Source organism: Oncorhynchus gorbuscha, linkage group LG08 (assembly GCF_021184085.1).
Source record: "Oncorhynchus gorbuscha isolate QuinsamMale2020 ecotype Even-year linkage group LG08, OgorEven_v1.0, whole genome shotgun sequence".
Classification (NCBI taxonomy): domain Eukaryota; kingdom Metazoa; phylum Chordata; class Actinopteri; order Salmoniformes; family Salmonidae; genus Oncorhynchus; species Oncorhynchus gorbuscha.
In genome coordinates, this window is record NC_060180.1 from 72,841,122 (window position 1) to 72,860,810 (window position 19,689).

A 19,689-nucleotide genomic window follows, 5' to 3' on the forward strand; every position below is an offset into this window, starting at 1 on the left:
GATGCTGCGTATTATTTTGCGTAATCATACTATCGGTGTGATTAAGGCGTTTGTGTACAACATCCTGTCCTTGTTTTATTGTTGGCACACAAAAAAAATACTAATTGACCATTCTGAGGGACAATACAGTTCTATTCTAAATATATTTGATTCTGGCTAATTTATTTATCTTCTAGCCAATACGTTTCACGATATAGCCAATGTTGACTTTGCAGCTTGGCCATAGCGGCAAATGATATCGCTCAGTTGGGAACCGTTTTCAAGGAGCTATGTACGGAAGTGTTCCACAACCGTTGTTCCCAGAAAATGTCCTATGCGAGTGTAAACCAACAGCCAAACGTCTAAAAACGAGTATCTAGTTACCTCCTAGAATTAGGCTAGTAATATGAGGACATTAAGGGCCATGTAGAGAGTAAAAAGCTTTGGACAATCATGTTCGCTGGTGGGGTGTTCCCGATTGACAGAAATGAAAAGTGTATAGATTTTCCAAAAGGATCAGCACAACGAGATGCATGGATACTTGCTGTAAAACGAGGTGGTTGGACGCCAGCGTCAAAGATACAAACGGGTATTTAGCGCACACTTCATTACTGGTAAGTTTAACCTACAGCATAAAGTCGGGTAAACTACACTTTCCTGCAGATACGCAATCTCCTCCAACCTACCATCAAATAGACCAACAGCACGTGCAACAGGTCAAGTAAGTGCAAATATAATTTTAGTCAACATTCTGCCTCGTAGAGACTCGAGTCGTTTATTATTGACCGACTTCTTTCAGACTGAATAGCCACGGGGTAAACATGGAGACAGTCTGACGTTTAGGCAAGCATCCGTCCGGAAGTGTCATGTTAAAATACTCAAAGAGACACCCCTTTTCTATCGTACTACAATCTCGTTAGCTAAATTGTCACTTGTATTTTCAATCTCCTGTCCTATGCAGGTGATGCACAATATGTAAATAGAGAAATGTAACCGAAGGCAGCTGACCGAAGCATTTCCTCGCAATCAGCTGGAAGTGTTTGTGAAATTTGCCAGCTGATTGAGTGGGACAACATTCAGCCTGTTGTTCGGTTAGACTCGGCCATATTATGCAAGTGTTTTGTCATGTGCGATTTGTGTCATTATTGAAAATAAATCCGGAGATATACAGACCAGGTGTGACATGACTTGGACTTGAGTCAGACATGAGTCAAATATGATGACTTGCAACTCGACTTCGACTTTAACATAAGGTGACCAGATTTCTAGAATGAGAACCGGGGACATTTCCAGTTCGGCGGTCAATATATAATTAAAATATCCAATGTTATTATATATGATTTTTTTTTTTTAAAGGGACAATTCCGGTTTCATGTGTTTCGTCTAACAGGCACATTGTGATAGAGAAAACAACTATACTACAGAAACACTATAGACAAGACAGAACTGTCCAATCTGAACAGCTATTCAGTGGTCCTGGTAGTCTGGGTAGACTAAGAGCAGAAGAGAACATGATCAAAACTGGAAAACAACAGACACTAGTACATGTGAAATACTTAACATAATAAAGAAATAAGATACTGATGATATTGGTAACTACATAATATACTTATACCAACCTAATCTGTATATTTCTCAGAAGAATGTATTTTCTTCAGGATTGCTCTGTCTTTGGCCAGCTTCTCAATGAACTCCTGGCAGGGGAGGTTGAAGTTTGTCTTCACAATACGAATGGACTTGATGGTAGGATCAGTGAACCTATTTCTTGCTGCTGTCCATATATTATTAGTTTGGGAGAATACTCTCTCGACTGGTGCATTACTTCCAGGTAAGCACATGACAACAGACGCTAATTTAGCCAGGTTAGTGTGTGGGATGTCGTTCTCTTTGAAGTCGGTAACCACCGTGCTCCATCTCTGACTAAGAGGTGTCTCAGATGTTTTCCATTCTTCAAGCGATCCCCTCTTTAGGAACTCTTGCAGGCCTGTAACCTCGTCACACAATGCATCCTCATTGATGGTCACATTGGGGCATTTTTCCTGCAGGGTGGCTGACTGGTACCTTCTGGATCTCTTCACACTGAGGTTGCCTTTTTAAAAGGAGACCATGTGAATCTTTTAGATTATCTGTGTGCTTTCCCCAATGCTTGCAAGTAGTTCACAGCCATAGTGAAGAATGATTGGGATGTTTTGAGAAAGCTCTCTTTAGACATTTCTCCATTGTCCTCTAGGTCTCTCAGAAGTCCTCTGACCAAAACTGGAATGAAGTTGTTATCACGTCTTGCAGTCAATTTTGCCTCAACATTTCTCAGAATAGCAGCGGACTCCATGGCCTCCAAGCATCTTGATCGTGTCACGGAATTCGTGTCAAGTTTCCAGAGACAAAGGCCAAAGTTCAGTCAGTGGATGTTCAAACATTGTTCGCAGGACAACAGGGCATTTTGTCTTCAGAAATAAAAAAGGATTTCAAGAAACATTTTCAGCACTCTTTCTAGAGCAGGGAGCATGGACAGCCAGAGAACATAGCTGTGTCCTAAAATGTTATGGTACTCCTGGCCAACAAACTCACAAAAGCCCTTCAGTCTTTCACCTCTGACGGTGAAAATATGAACATATCCAAATATCTTTGTGAGCAGGTTCTCAACATCATATACAAAGCTGTTCTGGCCGTGTTATGAATGATGTGGACAGGACAACCTCAGCCAATCACCTCCCACTGCAGAGCATTTTTAACTTTGGTATGGACATTGACCCTCCTCAGCCTATTCAGTCCTCCAAAGAAGGTATTTGTTGTTGGCAGAGAATGTTTTCCAGGTTACATTTTGGGATGACCACCAGGACCTCAGCTGTGATTTCCTCTGCTGTTTCTCCTTTCAAATCTTGTTGTTAATCCCACCACAGTGTCCACATGGTCCTTCTGTAGCTCAGTTTTGTAGAGCATGGCGCTTGTAACGCCAGGGTAGTGGGTTCGATCCCCGGGACCACCCATACGTAGAATGTATGCACACATGACTGTAAGTTGCTTTGGATAAAAGCGTCTGCTAAATGGCATATATTATATAATTCAACAAAATCAAGCAGTTTTGTTTCCACAGATGTGTTGCCACCATATATCACCATTACAATATCTGACCACTATTGGCAGCAGCTTTACATGTTCATGATTGGACACATCAATGGCCAGGGACACAAATTCAACCTGGTCTAGGTCCTGTGTTACCAAAGTAGTTGCCCATGTTGCTAACATGTGTCCTAGCACATGATGCTAACACGTTACTCACTATGGCGTCACATTTTGTCCTAGCACATGATGCTAACACGTTACTCACATGATCACATTTTGTCCTAGCACATGATGCTAACACGTTACTCACTATGGCGTCACATTTTGTCCTAGCACATGATGCTAACACGTTACTCACTATGGCTTCACATTTTGTCCTAGCACATGATGCTAACACGTTACTCACTATGGCGTCACATTTTGTCCTAGCACATGATGCTAACACGTTACTCACTATGGCGTCACATTTTGTCCTAGCACATGATGCTAACACGTTACTCACTATGGCGTCACATTTTGTCCTAGCACATGATGCTAACACGTTACTCACTATGGCGTCACATTTTTCCTAGCACATGATGCGTTACTCACTATGTCACATTTTGTCCTAGCACATGATGCTAACACGTTACTCACTATGGCTTCACATTTTGTCCTAGCACATGATGCTAACACGTTACTCACTATGGCTTCACATTTTGTCCTAGCACATGATGGTTACTCACTTCACATTTTGTCCTAGCACATGATGCTAACACGTTACTCACATTTTGTCCTAGCACATGATGCTAACACGTTACTCACTATTTTGTCCTAGCACATGATGCTAACACGTTACTCACTATGGCGTCACATTTTGTCCTGGCGTCACATTTTGTCCTAGCACATGATGCTAACACGTTACTCACTATGGCGTCACATTTTGTCCTAGCACATGATGCTAACACGTTACTCACGTCACATTTTGGCATGATGTCACATTTTGTCCTAGCACATGATGCTAACACGTTACTCACTGGCGTCACATTTTGTCCTAGCACATGATGCTAACACGTTACATTTTGTCCTAGCACATGATGCTAACACGTTACTCACTATGGCGTCACATTTTGTCCTAGCACATGTAAACTTCGGCTCATAAAGCTTCCGTGTCAGTTGTGCTGTCTAGTCCATAGATCTGTAACTATGATTGTGTCGCATAGTGTGGTGTGCAAAGACACCCTCCTGCACAGCTAAACCATATTCTTCTTGGGAAGGCTCTACCTTCTTGAAGAATGTGGTGACAGAGGGCACACCAACACGGCCAATCAGAGAGGCTTTATGCTTTTTCGTCTGCTGATGTTCTATCACTGCCGTTCTTCTCCGGCAGCCAATTGAAAGAGAGGAATAACAAAGGGTGCAGTGAACCATTCTATCGTCTTGACCTGAGCGTATAAATGGACATTCTCTCATCATGTCTGTCATGAAAAGTGCATTTCTGTTTCTTGCATCTCCTCTGTCTGTTCTTCACTATCCTTGTGTCACTCTACTTACACTCTTCACTTTTTCTTCTCCTCCTCCAATCTTTCTCCTCCTCTTTTCTTCACTTTTTCTTCTCCTCTTTTCTTCACTTTTTCTTCTCCTCCTCCAATCTTTCTCCTCCTCTTTTCTTCACTCGTCTGCCTTTCCTTCTCTTCACCTTTCCACCTCACTCTTCTACACTCTCCTTGCTTCACTATTTTTACTCCTTTAATGTTTCCTTCTCCTTCCTCTCCAATCTGTGTTAATAAATAGCTATTAGATAAAATACTTTGGTTAATAGATTCTGATTTTTTGCCTCATTTTTTTGTATTTTTTTTTTCATAAACATTGTTTGTAAACATTGTTTGTAAACTCTTCTATCTCCTTCACTCTTGTTCCTATCCAGTCTTCCTCCTCTCCACTGCTAATGTTATCCATGAACATTTCTCAATATATTTCCACACTACTTATAATGCCAAACCATTAAATTATCTACAAAAAATATTATCAGAATTAATTGCATTCATTTGATATAATCATATTTTTTAAAATAGCCAGTCCACTGCATGTTTACATGTGAACGTTTTTTTTAACCTAGCTACCATAACAGTAGCGAGCTAACGTTAGCTAGCATAGCCTATTTAAAACCTTATAGAACAGATCCATCTATCTATATGATAAATTGTGACATTATAACACCACTAGCTAGTATCTCAAACGATTGTAACTTACATGGCTTGAAAAGACATTTATGGTAATGTTGTGGATTTGCTTGCTTCTGGCCCGAGTTTTCCACAGCAGTTTTCTCTAAAACTATCGCGAGCAAGTAGTTAGTAGAAGAAGAAGAGTGAATGAAGCTGCTATAGCGAGCAGCCCCCTCTGCTGGACGAAACAAGCACAAGGTGATTGAGAAGTCAACCCGTAGGCTCTGCTGCCAGGTCTTTCTTGCCAAGTAACATATTTCATTTTGCGGTCTGTTTTTAACGCACAGTTAAAAACGGGGACATTGCCGGGGACAGGCCACCAAAAACAGGGACTGTCCCGGTGAACGGGGACATCTGGTCACCCTACTTTAACAACTTCTCAGGGCTGCAATCCCGTTAATGGGATGATATGACAACAGCCAGTGAAAGTGCAGGGCGCCAAATTCAAAACAGAAATCTCATAATTAAAATTCCTCAAACATACAAGTATCTTATACCATTTTAATCTTGTTGTTAATCCCACCACAGTGTCCGATTTGAATAGGCTTTACAGCGAAAGCACCACAAACGATTATGTTAAAAAAATCTCAGTATACATTGGCGCGTTATGTTCAGTCGTTCCAAAAACATCCAGTGATATTGCAGAGAGCCACATCAATGACAGATTTGTACCTTGTCAGCTCAGGGGTTTTAACTTGCAACCTTCCGGTTACTAGTCCAACGCTCTAACCACTAGGCTACCCTGCCACCCCAGAAATACTCATTATAAATGTTGATGAAAATGCAAGTGTTATGCATGGAACTTTAGATACACTTCTCCTTAATGCAACCGCTGGGTCAGATTTCAAAAAAGCTTTATGGAAAAAGCAAACCATGCAATAATCCGAGTACGGCGCTCAGAGAACAAATACATATATCCGCCATGTTGGAGACAACAGAAGTCAGAAATAACACTATAAATATTCACTTACCTTTGATCTTCATCAGAATGCACTCCCAGGAATCCCAGTTCCACAAATGTTTGATTTGTTCAATAATTTCCATCATTTATGTCCAAAAAGCTACTTTTGTTAGTGTGTTTGGTAAACAAATCAAAACTCATGAAGCGTGTTCACTAGTTGCAGGCGAAATGCCAAAGTTCTGTTACAGTCCGTAGAAACTTGTAAAACGATGTATGGAATCAATCTTTTGGATGTTTTTAACATAAATCTTCAATAATATTCCAACTGGAGAATTCTTTTTGTCTTCAGAAATGCAAAATAACGGGAGATACCTTTCATATGAAATGCGCGTGACCAGCGCTTGACTGCTGACCTCTGACTCGTTCCCCCTTCATTCAACCCCCCTTCATAGTAGAAGCATCAAACAAGTTTCTAAAGATGGTTGACATCTAGTGGAAGCCTTGGGAAGTGCAACATGACCAATAACCCACTGTATCTTCAATAGGAGCTGTGTTGAACATCGACCAACCTCAGATTTCCCACTTCCTGGTTGTTTTTTGCCTGCCATATGAGTTCTGTTATACTCACAGACATCATTCAAACAGTTTTAGAAACGTCAGCGTTTTCTATCCAAATATACTAATCATATGCATATATTAGCAACTGGGACTGAGGAGCAGGCAGTTTACTCTGGGCACCTTATTCATCCAAGCTACTCAATACTGCCCCCCAGCCATAAGAAGTTTTAACACCGATGACTCGTGACTTGACTTGGACTTAAGCCTTATGACTTGACCTGACTTGATACCCTCCCCAAGCCCAAATATAAAAAATTATGCTCTTAAAAGTGTGCAGCGCTTTTTTTTCTTCTTCATTTAACGGATTACAGTTTGAATCGAACAGCAGCCAATAAAATTGTGCCAGCTAAGGAAAAAGTTGTGCGTGTCAGTGCAGAGGAACATGGGCGGGTGAGTTCAGATGGAGCCCTTGGAAAGATGATACCCCAAATTATCATTTTTTTATTTATATATTTTTGGATATAAAGACGACGCTGTGTATCAACAAAAAATGGATTGCAACCTGCAAAACATGAGAGAAGAAAATAAGAGGAAGGCGCAACAATTTCCAACTTTGTTCGACATTTGAAGCTGCTGTTCTGATTGGTGTTAGTAATGACTAATGATACCTGTATTACCAGACCTGGCCATAGGGGGGCAGGGTGTCTCTACTGCTGTTCTCGGCAGTGAGAACCCACTAGCCAGTGAGGACCCACTAGGCAGTGAGGACCCACTAGGCAGTGAGGACCCCCCAGCGGCAGTGAGGACCCACCATCGGCAGTGAGGACCCACCATCGGCAGTGAGGACCCACTAGGCAGTGAGGACCCACTAGGCAGTGAGGACCCCCCAGCGGCAGTGAGGACCCCCCAGCGGCAGTGAGGACCCACTAGGCAATGAGGACCCACTAGGCAGTGAGGACCCACTAGGCAGTGAGGACCCACCATCGGCAGTGAAGGACCCACCATCGGCAGTGAGGACCCACCATCGGCAGTGAGGACCCACCATCGGCAGTGAGGACCCACTAGGCAGTGAGGACCCACCATCGGCAGTGAGGACCCACCATCGGCAGTGAGGACCCACTAGGCAGTGAGGACCCACCATCGGCAGTGAGGACCCACTAGGCAGTGAGGATCCACTAGGCAGTGAGGACCCACCATCGGCAGTGAGGACCCACTAGGCAGTGAGGACCCACTAGGCAGTGAGGACCCACTAGCCAGTGAGGACCCACTAGGCAGTATGTAGCCTAAATCCTGCCTGATGCTAGTGCTGTTCCTAAAACCATTGACATACGTTAGCCTACTGTAACCACAGAGAGAGAGTATGTGTAACGGCTGTTGGTGGAAGAAGGTGAGGACCAAGGTGCAGCGTGTTCATCCTTTAATAGAACTGAACACTGATCAACAACAACAACAACAACAACAACAACAACAACAACAACAACAACAACAACAGAAACAGTTCTGTCTGGTGCAGACACAAAAACAGAAAGCAACTGCCCACAAAAACCCAGTGGGAGAAAGCTACCTATGTATTGTTCTCAATCAGAGACAACGATAGACAGCTGCCTCTGATTGAGAACCACACCCGGGCCAAACGACCAAAGAAATACAAAACATAGAAAATGAACATAGAATGCCTACCCTAGTCACACCCTGGCCTAACCAAAATAGAGAATAAAAGCCTCTCTATGGCCAGGGCGTAACAGTGTGTGTGTTAAGGTTGGGCGATTGTGTACAAGCCTGCATCGCCCGATGGCGCCCCATAGATCCTCGATAGTCGATCACTATTGGGGTGTCTTTCTCATGGCTACCCATGTATATGGAAAGTATTAAATATATAGAGATTTTCTAAAAGCATTCATGATTTGTGTAAATGTAATATACTAACTATTACTCTTGTTAAAAATAATTATTTTGTTTTATCTTTATTTAACTAGGCAAGTCAGACACTACATTGCAATTTAGACAGTTATAAGTTCCCAAATGTGCCATTTTTCAACCCAATAATACAGGTATGAGTTTAAAAGGGCTCAGCATACATTACAGACAAAAAAATGTAAATGAAACATGCATGTAAGGAACTCTGGTGTGTGCAGAAACGCATAAAGCTATATATATATATTTTTTTTGATTTAACCTTTATTTTACTAGGCAAGTCAGTTAAGAACAAATTCTTATTTTCAATAACAGCCTAGGAACAGTGGGTTAACTGCCTGTTCAGGGGCAGAACGACAGATTTGTACCTTGTCAGCTCGGGGATTTGAACTTGCAACTTTCGGTTACTAGTCCAACGCTCTAACCACTAGGCAACCTACCGCCTCTACACTCTAACCACTAGGCTACCTACCGCCTCTACACTCTAACCACTAGGCTACCTACCGCCTCTACACTCTAACCACTAGGCTACCTACCGCCTCTACACTCTAACCACTAGGCTACCTCTTATTACATAAGACAGAGGGTTAATTAAGGCATAAAAAAACCTGTAAGTAGGGTGGGTTGGTCAGGCGTATAATGCAAACGTCTAGTAACCTTTAGCCTGTTCAAATCTCCACATGGACAACTTGAACATTTTAGCTAATTAGCAACTACTTGCTACTTTAAAATGACTTAGCATGTTAGCTAACCCTTTAACCTAACTCTTAACCCTAACCTTAAACTCTAACCCCAACCCCTAGCCTAGCTAATGTTAACCACCTATCTAACATTAGCGTTAGCCACCTAGCTAAAATTAGCAACCACCTTGTGCAATCTGAAACGTACAGTATCATACGAATTGTAATTTGTAACATATCACACTAATTGGAATGTCCTCTGATTTACATTTACTATATTACGCCTGCCCCTGAGTCCAAGTTGCAATGCCCTACATTCAACCATCAAGCCTGGCTAATATTTCAAAACAAGTATTTTGTATTATACCAGGCAAGCCCATCATGACATTCAAATCAGGAGGACCCCTTTCCTCAGCGATATGACTCATCTGGAGATGAGCCATAAGAGATGCTCTATTTGAGCCAATAGGGTCAGTTACTGCAGCCACAACAACATTGAAACAGAATCCTACTTTAACCAATGACCAGCCAGCATTGGAAAGCATGGACGGTTTCGCAAGTTGGAACTGCATCGAGTGAAATGCCTTGTAAAGCCTCATTGTCACCTGTCCAGAGCACTAAGCTATGAATTGTATCCCACCAAACAGTGATTGACAATAATCTTGAAATGTAGAAAGCATTGTCCCCTGTTATCACATGTTGAAATATTGACTTTGCCATGTTTTTACATCTTGATCAATATTTCTCATGATCATGTGATTTGGTAAAGGGGTTATTTGGTCATTTTAAAAAAGCCTTTAAAGCAATGTTCAATGGAACAAAGATCGAAAAACTCTTGACGTGTTTTTGCATAGGCCATCGTGGGAACTAGTGGGAATTTGTTATAAACATTTTATTTTCCCAAATACATTTACATTACATTTAAGTCATTTAGCAGACGCTCTTATCCAGAGCGACTTACAAATTGGTGCATTCACCTTATGACATAAGGTGATATGACATAAGACATAAGAGATATGATAAAAAATATAACTGCTTGAAATGTGCTCCTCCTCTCCATTGTGATAGTGAGATAGGTGTCAATGTGTTCAAACAGCTGAACTGTGAATAGCATTGTGGTTTCCTCCTCTAAACCTGAGACCTATCGCTTTACCTTAACCTTTTGTGATGTAGAGCTAGTAGGTTGATTATGGATAATGTAGGGTGATTATGGATAATGGAGAGGGGATTATGGATAATGGATGTAGATTTTGGATAATGGGGGTTATGGGTAATGGAGGATGATTATGGATAATGGAGGTGGGGATTATGGATAATAGAGGGAGTTATGGGTAATGGAGGGGGTTATGGGTAATGGAGGGGGTTATGGATAATGGAGGGGGATTATGGATAATGGATCACCTGTGGAACTCCGTTTAAGGATACTAAACCGAAGCATTGCATGCTGTCATACCTTGTAACTTACATAAAATGCTTACATAGACTGCTTACATAGACTGCCTACATAGAATGCTTACATAGACTGCTTACATAGAATGCTTACATAGACTGCTGACATAGACTGCTGACATAGACTGCTGACATAGACTGCTGACATAGACTGCTTACATAGACTGCTGACATAGAATGCTTACATAGAATGCTTACATAGAATGCTTACATAGAATGCTTACATAGAATGCTTACATAGACTGCTTACATAGACTGCTTACATAGAATGCTTACATAGAATGCTTACATAGAATGCTTACATATGATGCTTACATATGATGCTTACATATGAATGCTTACATAGAATGCTTACATAGACTGCTTTGCTTACATAGAATGCTTACATAGAATGCTTACATAGACGGCTTACATAGACGGCTTACATAGAATGCTTACATAGAATGCTTACATAGACGGCTTACATAGAATGCTTACATAGAATGCTTACATAGAATGCTTACAGGGTTCTTTTGCAATTTGGGTGAACTATCCCTTGAACTATTAAAATGGTGGAGGCCCTCAATGGCAATGTCCATGCTTACAAGGGGTTATATACATCTAGAGTACCTATTTCTATGGCATCAAATAACTGCTACAGTTCCTACTTTTCAGTAAAGTGTTAGAAATGACTCCAATTGAGACTGTTTGTATTAATGGGTTGTTCATATCAACCTGACTGAGGATTGCCTGTAAAACGTTTTTAAAATACACTGAACACGCGGTTTGTTGATGTCAACGTTGTGAACAGAGTCCATCATGTTGGTGGTGTGGTTATGGTATAAACAGGCATAGGCTACGGACAATGAATACAATTGTATTTTAACGATGGCAATTTGAACGCACAGAAATACAGTGACGAGATCCTGAGGCCCATTGTCGCGCCATTCATCCACCACCATCACCTCATGTTTCAGCATAATGCACGGCCCCATCGCAAGGATCTGTACACAATTCTTGGAAGCTGAAAATGTCCCCGTTCTTCCATGACCTGCATACTCACCAGACATGTCACTCTTTTGAGTACGGTATATTTGAGATGCTCTGGGTCGATGTGTACGTCAGCGTGTTCCGGCCAATATCCAGCAACTTTGCATAGCTTGAAGGGGAGCGGGACAAGATTCCCCAGGCCACAATCAACAGCCTGGTCAACTCTATGTGAAGGAGACGTGTCGCGCTGCGTAAGGCAAATGATTTGTCACACCAGATAGACTGGTTTTCTGATCCACGCACCTACCTTTTCTTTTCTTTTTCTTCCAAATGTATCTGTGACCAACTGATGCATATCTGCATTCCCAGTCATGTGAAATCCATAGATTAGGTCCTAATGAATTTATTTAAATTGACTGGTTTCCCTTTATGAACTACTGTAACTCAGTCAAATCTTTGAAATTGTTACATGTTGCGTTTAATAGTTTTGTGCAGTATTGCTAATGGCGTGCAATGGCGCAACACTGGCCAGTAAGCGGCAGCACATACCCGTCATTCGTCTTGTTGGACAAACTAGCCAAGAAGAAGACGATTCGATGCGGAAGTAAAAAAAAAAAAATAGGTTCTATGCGGAAGTGGTGGCTTATTGACTTTTCCCAACTCGATCTACTATCGGTGAGATTTTAGTCAATTTTTTTTCTCGATCATTCGTATGCTAGTTATAGTCTCTTATTTCCTGTTCTGTGCACAGACTAGCTCGATAACGTTTTGTGTGTTACATTTTAAGATGAAATGGTTATAAATCCTCGCATATAGCTCGAGAACTGTTAGGCTAAACCAATCTCGGATCAGTGCTGTAAATCGTTTTTGAAATGGATAAACAAGACTTTATCTGAAAACATTTGCAATGCAAATCGTTTTATTCTCGAATATCGCTATTTGTTTTAATTAAATGATTATACCATAATTTGTCAATGTACTTTCACATTCTTCCCATCGGTATAGGAGCAATCAGTCGTTCTTCCCTTTAGGGTTGCTATTTTTACAAAGGTCATGCTCTTGGAAAATGGAAATTGCAGGAGGATTTGCCTCAGGTTTCATAAAGCTCTTATTCTGATGGAATTGAGAGCATGTTCAGCTCCATTGCTACAAGCACATACTGGACCCAGTATTGGGGTAGCTAGTTTATGTGCAAACCTTTTCACTGTCTGTTCCACAGCATCCTTTTAAGGACATAGGTCTTGCATCAAGGCACCATACACCATGACTGACCTTTGGCAGAATGCCATGGACCATGCTGTGGCTCTGGCCAGGAAAGCAGGCTCGGTGAGTGTCTCTGTCTGTCCTGTCCTGTCTGTCTGTCTGTCTATGTCAATGACCAGCCAGCATTGGAAAGCATGGACGGTTTCGCATGTTGGAACTGCATCGAGTGAAATGCCTTGTATGTCTGTCGTTCTGTCGTTCTGTCGTTCTGTCTGTCTGTCTGTTTTTGTGTTTGTCTGTCTGTCTGTTTTTGTGTTTGTCTGTCTGTGACTGTCTGTCTGTCTGTCTGTTTTTGTGTTTGTCTGTCTGTGACTGTCTCTCCTTTCTGTCTGTTTTTGTGTTTGTCTGTCTGTGACTGTCTCTGTCTGACTGTCTCTGTCTGACTGTCTCTGTGTCTGAATTTGTCTATCTGACTGACTGACTGACTGACTGACTTTGTGTCTGTCTGACTGACTCACTGTCTGTCTTACTGTGACTGACTGACTGACTTACTTTGTGTCTGTCTGACTGACTCACTGTCTGTCTTACTGTGACTGACTGACTGACTTACTTTGTGTCTGTCAGAGTGTGTGGTGGTGCTGCTTGTCTTGTGGTTTTCTTCACTGACCTTTTGGCATCAGACAGCAGTTCCAGAATTCAACCGTGTATCTATCTGCTGCAGCTTGTAAGGGATGCAGTACAGAATGACATGAAGGTTATGTTGAAGAGTTCTTCTGTGGACCTGGTGACTAAAACTGACCAAAAGGTGGAGCAACTCATTATAGACTCTGTGAAGGAGAAATTCCCCACGCACAGGTACAATAACTTACTGTGGCTTTGCTTATATAAAGACATATCCTGACACACACACACACTGGCACACTTCTTATAGCCCATGAAAAGGAGAAAGATTTTTACAGGTATATTACAGAACCTCCCGATCAGTATCTGTTGGTGTTCAATTAGACATTATAAAGGAGTTATTATACATGGTGTTTCTAGAGGATGCAGATGGGGCAGCAGGGCAGCCTAGTGGTTAGAGTGTAGAGGTGGTAGGTAGCCTAGTGGTTAGAGTGTAGAGGCGGAAGGGTAGCCTAGTGATTAGAGTGTAGAGGCGGAAGGGTAGCCTAGTGGTTAGAGCGTTGGACTAGTAACCTAAAGGTTGCAAGTTCGAATCCCCGAGCTGACATGGTACAAATCTGTCGTTCTGCCCCTGAACAGGCAGTTTAACCCACTGTTCCTAGGCCGTCATTGAAAATAAGAATTTGTTCTTAACTGACTTAACCTAGTTAAATAAAGGTCAATAACATTTGAAAAACGATGCAGACATTATAAAGGTGTTTCTAGATGCAGACATTATAAAGGTGTTTCTAGATGATGCAGACATTATAAAGGTGTTTCTAGATGATGCAGACATTATAAAGGTGTTTCTAGATGATGCAGACATAAAGGTGTTTGGTGTTTCTAAATGATGCAGACTATATGGACTTTAATGGCGGTAGTTTAGTAGGTAGTTTTACGGAGAGGGGGCGATCTAGACTTGTCCAGTAAGAAAACATTTTGCTATGGAAAATGAGCATTTCAGATTGTCCCTCTCTGTTGCAGTCGGTTTCCTTTAGTGCCTTAATGATCTTGCACGCAGAGAGAGAGAGCTGAAAACACAGGCGAAGCCGCCTCTGGCTTTACATAGAAACAAATGGAGGTCGACTGGGTTGTTCTTTTCCTGGTGTGTTTAAGCAGCTTCACGAACACAACCTTGTTCTCGTTGTGTTGCAGTTTCATAGGCGAGGAGTCGGTGGCTGCCGGAGAGCCCTGTGTTCTAACTGACAACCCAACCTGGATTGTCGACCCGGTAGACGGAACCACTAACTTTGTCCACGGGTAATTTATTCAATTATTGTTATTTTCTCCCAAAAAAATGTGTTAATCGTTTTGTGTCGATTTTAAAACATCTTATCAAACACCTGATTTCCATTTAATCCTGTCATTATGTTGCACACATTTGCTCATCTTACTGTAGCATTGGTTATCTTAATTAACACCATCTTTCTGAAATCAATGGCTTTCAACAGATATCCATTTGTTGCCGTGTCTATTGGCTTTGCAGTCAACAGAAAGGCAAGTTTTCCTATTAATCATTCAGAGTTTTTTCAGAGACGTTTCATTGTTCATTCTTCATTTAAAATGGCAAAGTTTTCTGTAATTGTTGCAGTTGACAATAGTACTCTTGAACAATTACGGTAATTTAAAACCAAACTTTTTTTTGTCCTAGCATTCTGTGTTTCATAAATTATATTTTTTTAAATGGTCAACTGACCGGGAAGATCATCTATGTTTAAACCAGTATAATCTATATTCATCACCAGTCATTAAAGGGGCTGTAAAAGTCTAAAATGTTATTGAATTTAGATTTCTCCTTTTTGTTTTTTTGAATTGTGGTCGATTGTGTACCCTAACCTCGTTCACGGTGTATACGGGGGGTAGTGAATCCCTGTTCAGATTGCCACCGCAACAGACATTCCTCTCTTGTTTCCCTCAGCTGGAGTTTGGAGTGGTGTACAGCTGCATAGAAGACAAGATGTACACAGCCAGGAAAGGGAAGGGGGCCTTCTGCAATGGACAGATCCTTAATGTGTCAGACCAGAAAGGTTCAGTAGTTAGTTCAACCTGTGCATCTATAGTGCTGTATAATACTAGTATTACTATGTCTCTCTGAATTCACTACTAGTCATATTTTACTTTACTATAGACCAGTGTTTCCCAATCTTTTATTAGGTGAGAAGCCACATATTTACATTTCCCTACTCCGTTTGAGTCCAGATTTACATTGTAGCGCTGCATTTAAACTAGTATTTCATTTTTGTTAAAATAATTATTACAATTCATACAATTCATGAGTATTACAATTCATGAGTATTACAATTCACGAGCATTACAATTCATGAGTATTACAATTCATGAGCATTACAATTCATGAGTATTACAATTCATCAACATTACAATTCACGAGCATTACAATTCACGAGCATTACAATTCACGAGCATTACAATTCACGAGCATTACAATTCACGAGCATTACAATTCACGAGCATTACAATTCACGAGCATTACAATTCACGAGCATTTGCAACATCTTTAGTACTTAACACAAATTTGTAATCCTTTATACACATCATCATTCAATTCTGTCCTACTTCCCTCCATACACTCCCCTGCTAACCTTCCCTCCCTGTCTCTCTTACCCTGTCTATCCAACAAACCTGAAATAGGAATGTCACTGAAGTGCTGAACATTCTCATTACAGAAATCAGCCAGTCTATCATTGCTACTGAGTTTGGTTCCAACAGAGACACAGAGGTGGTTGACAAAATCTTCTCCAGCATGAGGAAGATCCTGTGTTTACCCATCCACGGGTAAGAATGCCCTGGCCACGTTTAGAATGTCATCCACGGGTAAGAATGCCCTGGCCACGTTTAGAATGTCATCCACGGGTAAGACTGCCCTGGCCACGTTTAGAATGTCATCCACGGGTAAGAATGCCCTGGCCACGTTTAGAATGTCATCCACGGGTAAGAATGCCCTGGCCACGTTTAGAATGTCATCCACGGGTAAGACTGCCCTGGCCACGTTTAGAATGTCATCCACGGGTAAGACTGCCCTGGCCACGTTTAGAATGTCATCCACGGGTAAGAATGCCCTGGCCACGTTTAGAATGTCATCCACGGGTAAGAATGCCCTGGCCACGTTTAGAATGTCATCCACGGGTAAGAATGCCCTGGCCACGTTTAGAATGTCATCCACGGGTAAGAATGCCCTGGCCACGTTCCCAAATGGCATACTTCCATGCTACTTATTAGACATTGCGTGGAGGCCAAGTATTTAAATGTTTTCTTGAAAGACTAGGATGGCATACTACAGTAGCTGAGACATGAGTATGGGACCACACTGCATACTATTCATGGAATTTTTTTTCACATTTGGTATCCCAGAATGTATCCTATTGCCAGCGGGAAAACCTTGGTACCATCAGATAAGACTCTGATCTGTGTGGGTATCTTGATGACGCTAACCCTAACTCTGACGTTGGAAAAGCTTTGTGCAAGCAATAGTCTTGTCCAATAAGAAATGCCAGTTTTAGTTGTCTGTTGTAAAACATTTTTTTACGGTAATGAACACAACCTCTCTCTGTCCATCTTCCTAGGATTCGAGGTGTGGGCACAGCGGCCACAAACATGTGTCTGGTGGCGTCGGGCTGCGTGGAGGCCTACTACGAGATAGGGATTCACTGCTGGGACATCGCTGCCGGGGCCATCATAGTCACCGAGGCAGGGGGCGTCCTCATGGATGTAGAGGGTACGTCACTGTATATCCCAGATAGCACATAGACCTCCGCCCCACAGTTGGGCTCCTGAGTGGCGCAGGCAATCTAAGACACTGCATCTCAGTGCTAGAGGCGTCACTACAGACCCTGGTTCAGCGGTCTAAGACACTGCATCTCAGTGCTAGAGGTGTCACTACAGACCCTGGTTCAGCGGTCTAAGGGCACTGCATCTCAGTGCTAGAGGTGTCACTACAGACCCTGGTTCAGCGGTCTAAGGGCACTGCATCTCAGTGCTAGAGGTGTCACTACAGACCCTGGTTCAGCGGTCTAAGGGCACTGCATCTCAGTGCTAGAGGCGTCACTACAGACCGTGGTTCGATTCCAGGCTGTATCACATCCGGCCGTGATTGGAAGTCCCATAGGTCGGTGCGCAATTGGCCCAGCATCGTCCGGGTTAGGGTTTGGCCGGTGTAGGCCGTCATTGTAAATAAGAATGTGTTTTAACTGACTTGCCTAATTAAATAAAGGTTACATTATTTTAAACATAGATAACATGAACACATTATTTGCTACTTTTATATTTTTTATATGTTCTTTTTACTTCTCTATTTTTTACTTAACAATAATTGTTCTTAAAACTACATGGTTGGTTAAGGGCTTTGTAAAGTAAAGCATTTCACTGTCAGGTGCCTGAGGCAAATACAATTCTGATTTGATACCTTGGGAAGATGCAGTGGTGACATCAGAACGAACGGCTACTTTCTATGTTGTACAGATCTACGTTGCCAGGCAACAACATTCTATTATGATGTCGCTGCAGCGTCCTCTTCACAATGTGTAAACGCCTCCCTACTGCATATTCCCAGCCCCTTCCGATGCGTCGGCCAAATGGTTTGCGCGTTCACTCGTAAAAAAAATGGGTTGTACCGTGTGTGGCGCTAACAACGTCCAAGGTTGTGGGTTCAATTCCTGCAGGGATGAAACGCGTATTACACTTACTGTACTGTGTGTCGCTTTGTATGGAAGTGTCTGCTAAGTGGGACTAATCACAGTATATAGTACTATTATGTATTGAAGTGTCTGCTAAGTGGTACTAATCACAGTATATAGTACTATTATGTATCGAAGTGTCTGCTAAGTGGTACTAATCACAGTATATAGTACTGTTATGCACAATAGCACTCAAGATCCAATCACAGATCAGCATAGACTTCAATTAATCCTCAACAACAATCGATTACCCAGAGATGCTGAGATTTGATCCGTTTGTAAAAATGACAGTAACTTAGTTGTTGTTGTTGTAATTTAGCAGTTGTATTTTCATTAACAATTCCTGCAGGGAATACTTTAACTAGTTTTACTTTCGTTATCAATAGTTAATAAGATATAAGTTTCTTTACAGCTCTAAAAAAAAAATTACAACATGAATCGTTCATTTTTCTAGGTGGACCATTGGACCTCATGTCCAGAAGAGTTGTTGCTGCAAATAACAAGATCATCGCTGAAAGGATTGTCAAAGAGATTGACGCGTTTACCCCTCTGCGAGATGATGCCTCTACAGAGACAGAAGACTGAACAAGAAAAATTGCTATGTTTTAAGTCATATTCTTAGGAAAAAAAATGTGTTTTGTAAGCTTTTTTTTTTATTTTTTTTTTCAAAAGATATCACTGTTCTTGAACAATTCTGGTCATTTAAAACCTAACTTTTTCTCCTAGCATTTTGTGTTTTATACGTTTTTAATTAGTTCATTTTGAAATATTATAATTGTTTTATGTCAGGAAGATCATTTATGTTTTAAGACAGTGCTGTATATGTATCACCAGTCATGTATGTAAAAAAAAAAAAAAATAAATATATATTTATTTTATTTGATTGAGTTTAGATTTTTCCTTGTTTTTTTAAGTGTACAACATAAGTATAGCATAGTGAACTTATGAGTAAAGAAATGGTCCCTCGTTGCTCAGTTGGTAGAGCACGGCGCCTACAACGCCAGGGTTGTGGATTCGATTAGTATGAAAATGTCTGCACTCACTACTTCCTTGTAAGTCGCTCTGGATACGAGCATCTGCTAAATGACTGAAATGTTACAACTCAGTCAATTCAAGGTTTAATGCAGCTGAAAAAAGGGCTCTTATCCAGGAGTGTGAAAGGTCCTGATAAAACTATGTCCACTTAATGTTGCATTTGAAATGCAATCCAGTTATATTATATATTATATATCAATTAAATTAATTTAGTTCTGCACTTACTTAAAGCCTACAGTTTTATAATAAAAATTTTAAAAATACTTTTTAAAATCATGAGCGAGTTTTATACCTGGTACTGACATGTGTCCTGACTGTGTCCGCATTCTGTTTGTGCCCACATCCTGTTTGTGTCCACATCCTGTTTGTGTCCACATCCTGTT

At 41.3% G+C, this 19,689-nt stretch overlaps 1 protein-coding gene across 2 annotated transcripts; it reads left to right on the forward strand.

Moving 5' to 3' along the window:
- The first annotated feature begins 326 nt into the window (after window positions 1–326).
- On the forward strand, window positions 327–19,154 carry impa1 (inositol monophosphatase 1). 2 transcript variants are annotated; one of them, XM_046360571.1, is made up of 9 exons: window positions 327–593; window positions 12,937–13,043; window positions 13,642–13,775; window positions 14,736–14,840; window positions 15,032–15,077; window positions 15,499–15,607; window positions 16,265–16,373; window positions 17,162–17,313; window positions 18,726–19,154. In XM_046360571.1, exons 2-9 carry the CDS (start codon window positions 12,981–12,983, stop codon window positions 18,854–18,856), a joined length of 849 nt encoding a protein of 282 aa, XP_046216527.1. In that variant the 5' UTR covers window positions 327–593; window positions 12,937–12,980; the 3' UTR covers window positions 18,857–19,154. The 2 variants fall into 2 exon arrangements, with proteins under 2 accessions (XP_046216527.1, XP_046216526.1); XM_046360570.1 differs by lacking the exon at window positions 327–593 and adding an exon at window positions 12,283–12,392.
- The last annotated feature ends 535 nt before the right edge of the window (window positions 19,155–19,689 follow it).

Bases quoted from the DNA above. Each gene is read 5' to 3' on its own strand.
- impa1 (XM_046360571.1), top strand. From the start codon at position 12,981: ATGACTGACCTTTGGCAGAATGCCATGGACCATGCTGTGGCTCTGGCC. The intron at 13,044-13,641 runs GTGAGTGTCTCT...TATCTGCTGCAG, and splicing joins TGGCCAGGAAAGCAGGCTCG to CTTGTAAGGGATGCAGTACA. The intron at 17,314-18,725 runs GTACGTCACTGT...TCATTTTTCTAG, and splicing joins CGTCCTCATGGATGTAGAGG to GTGGACCATTGGACCTCATG.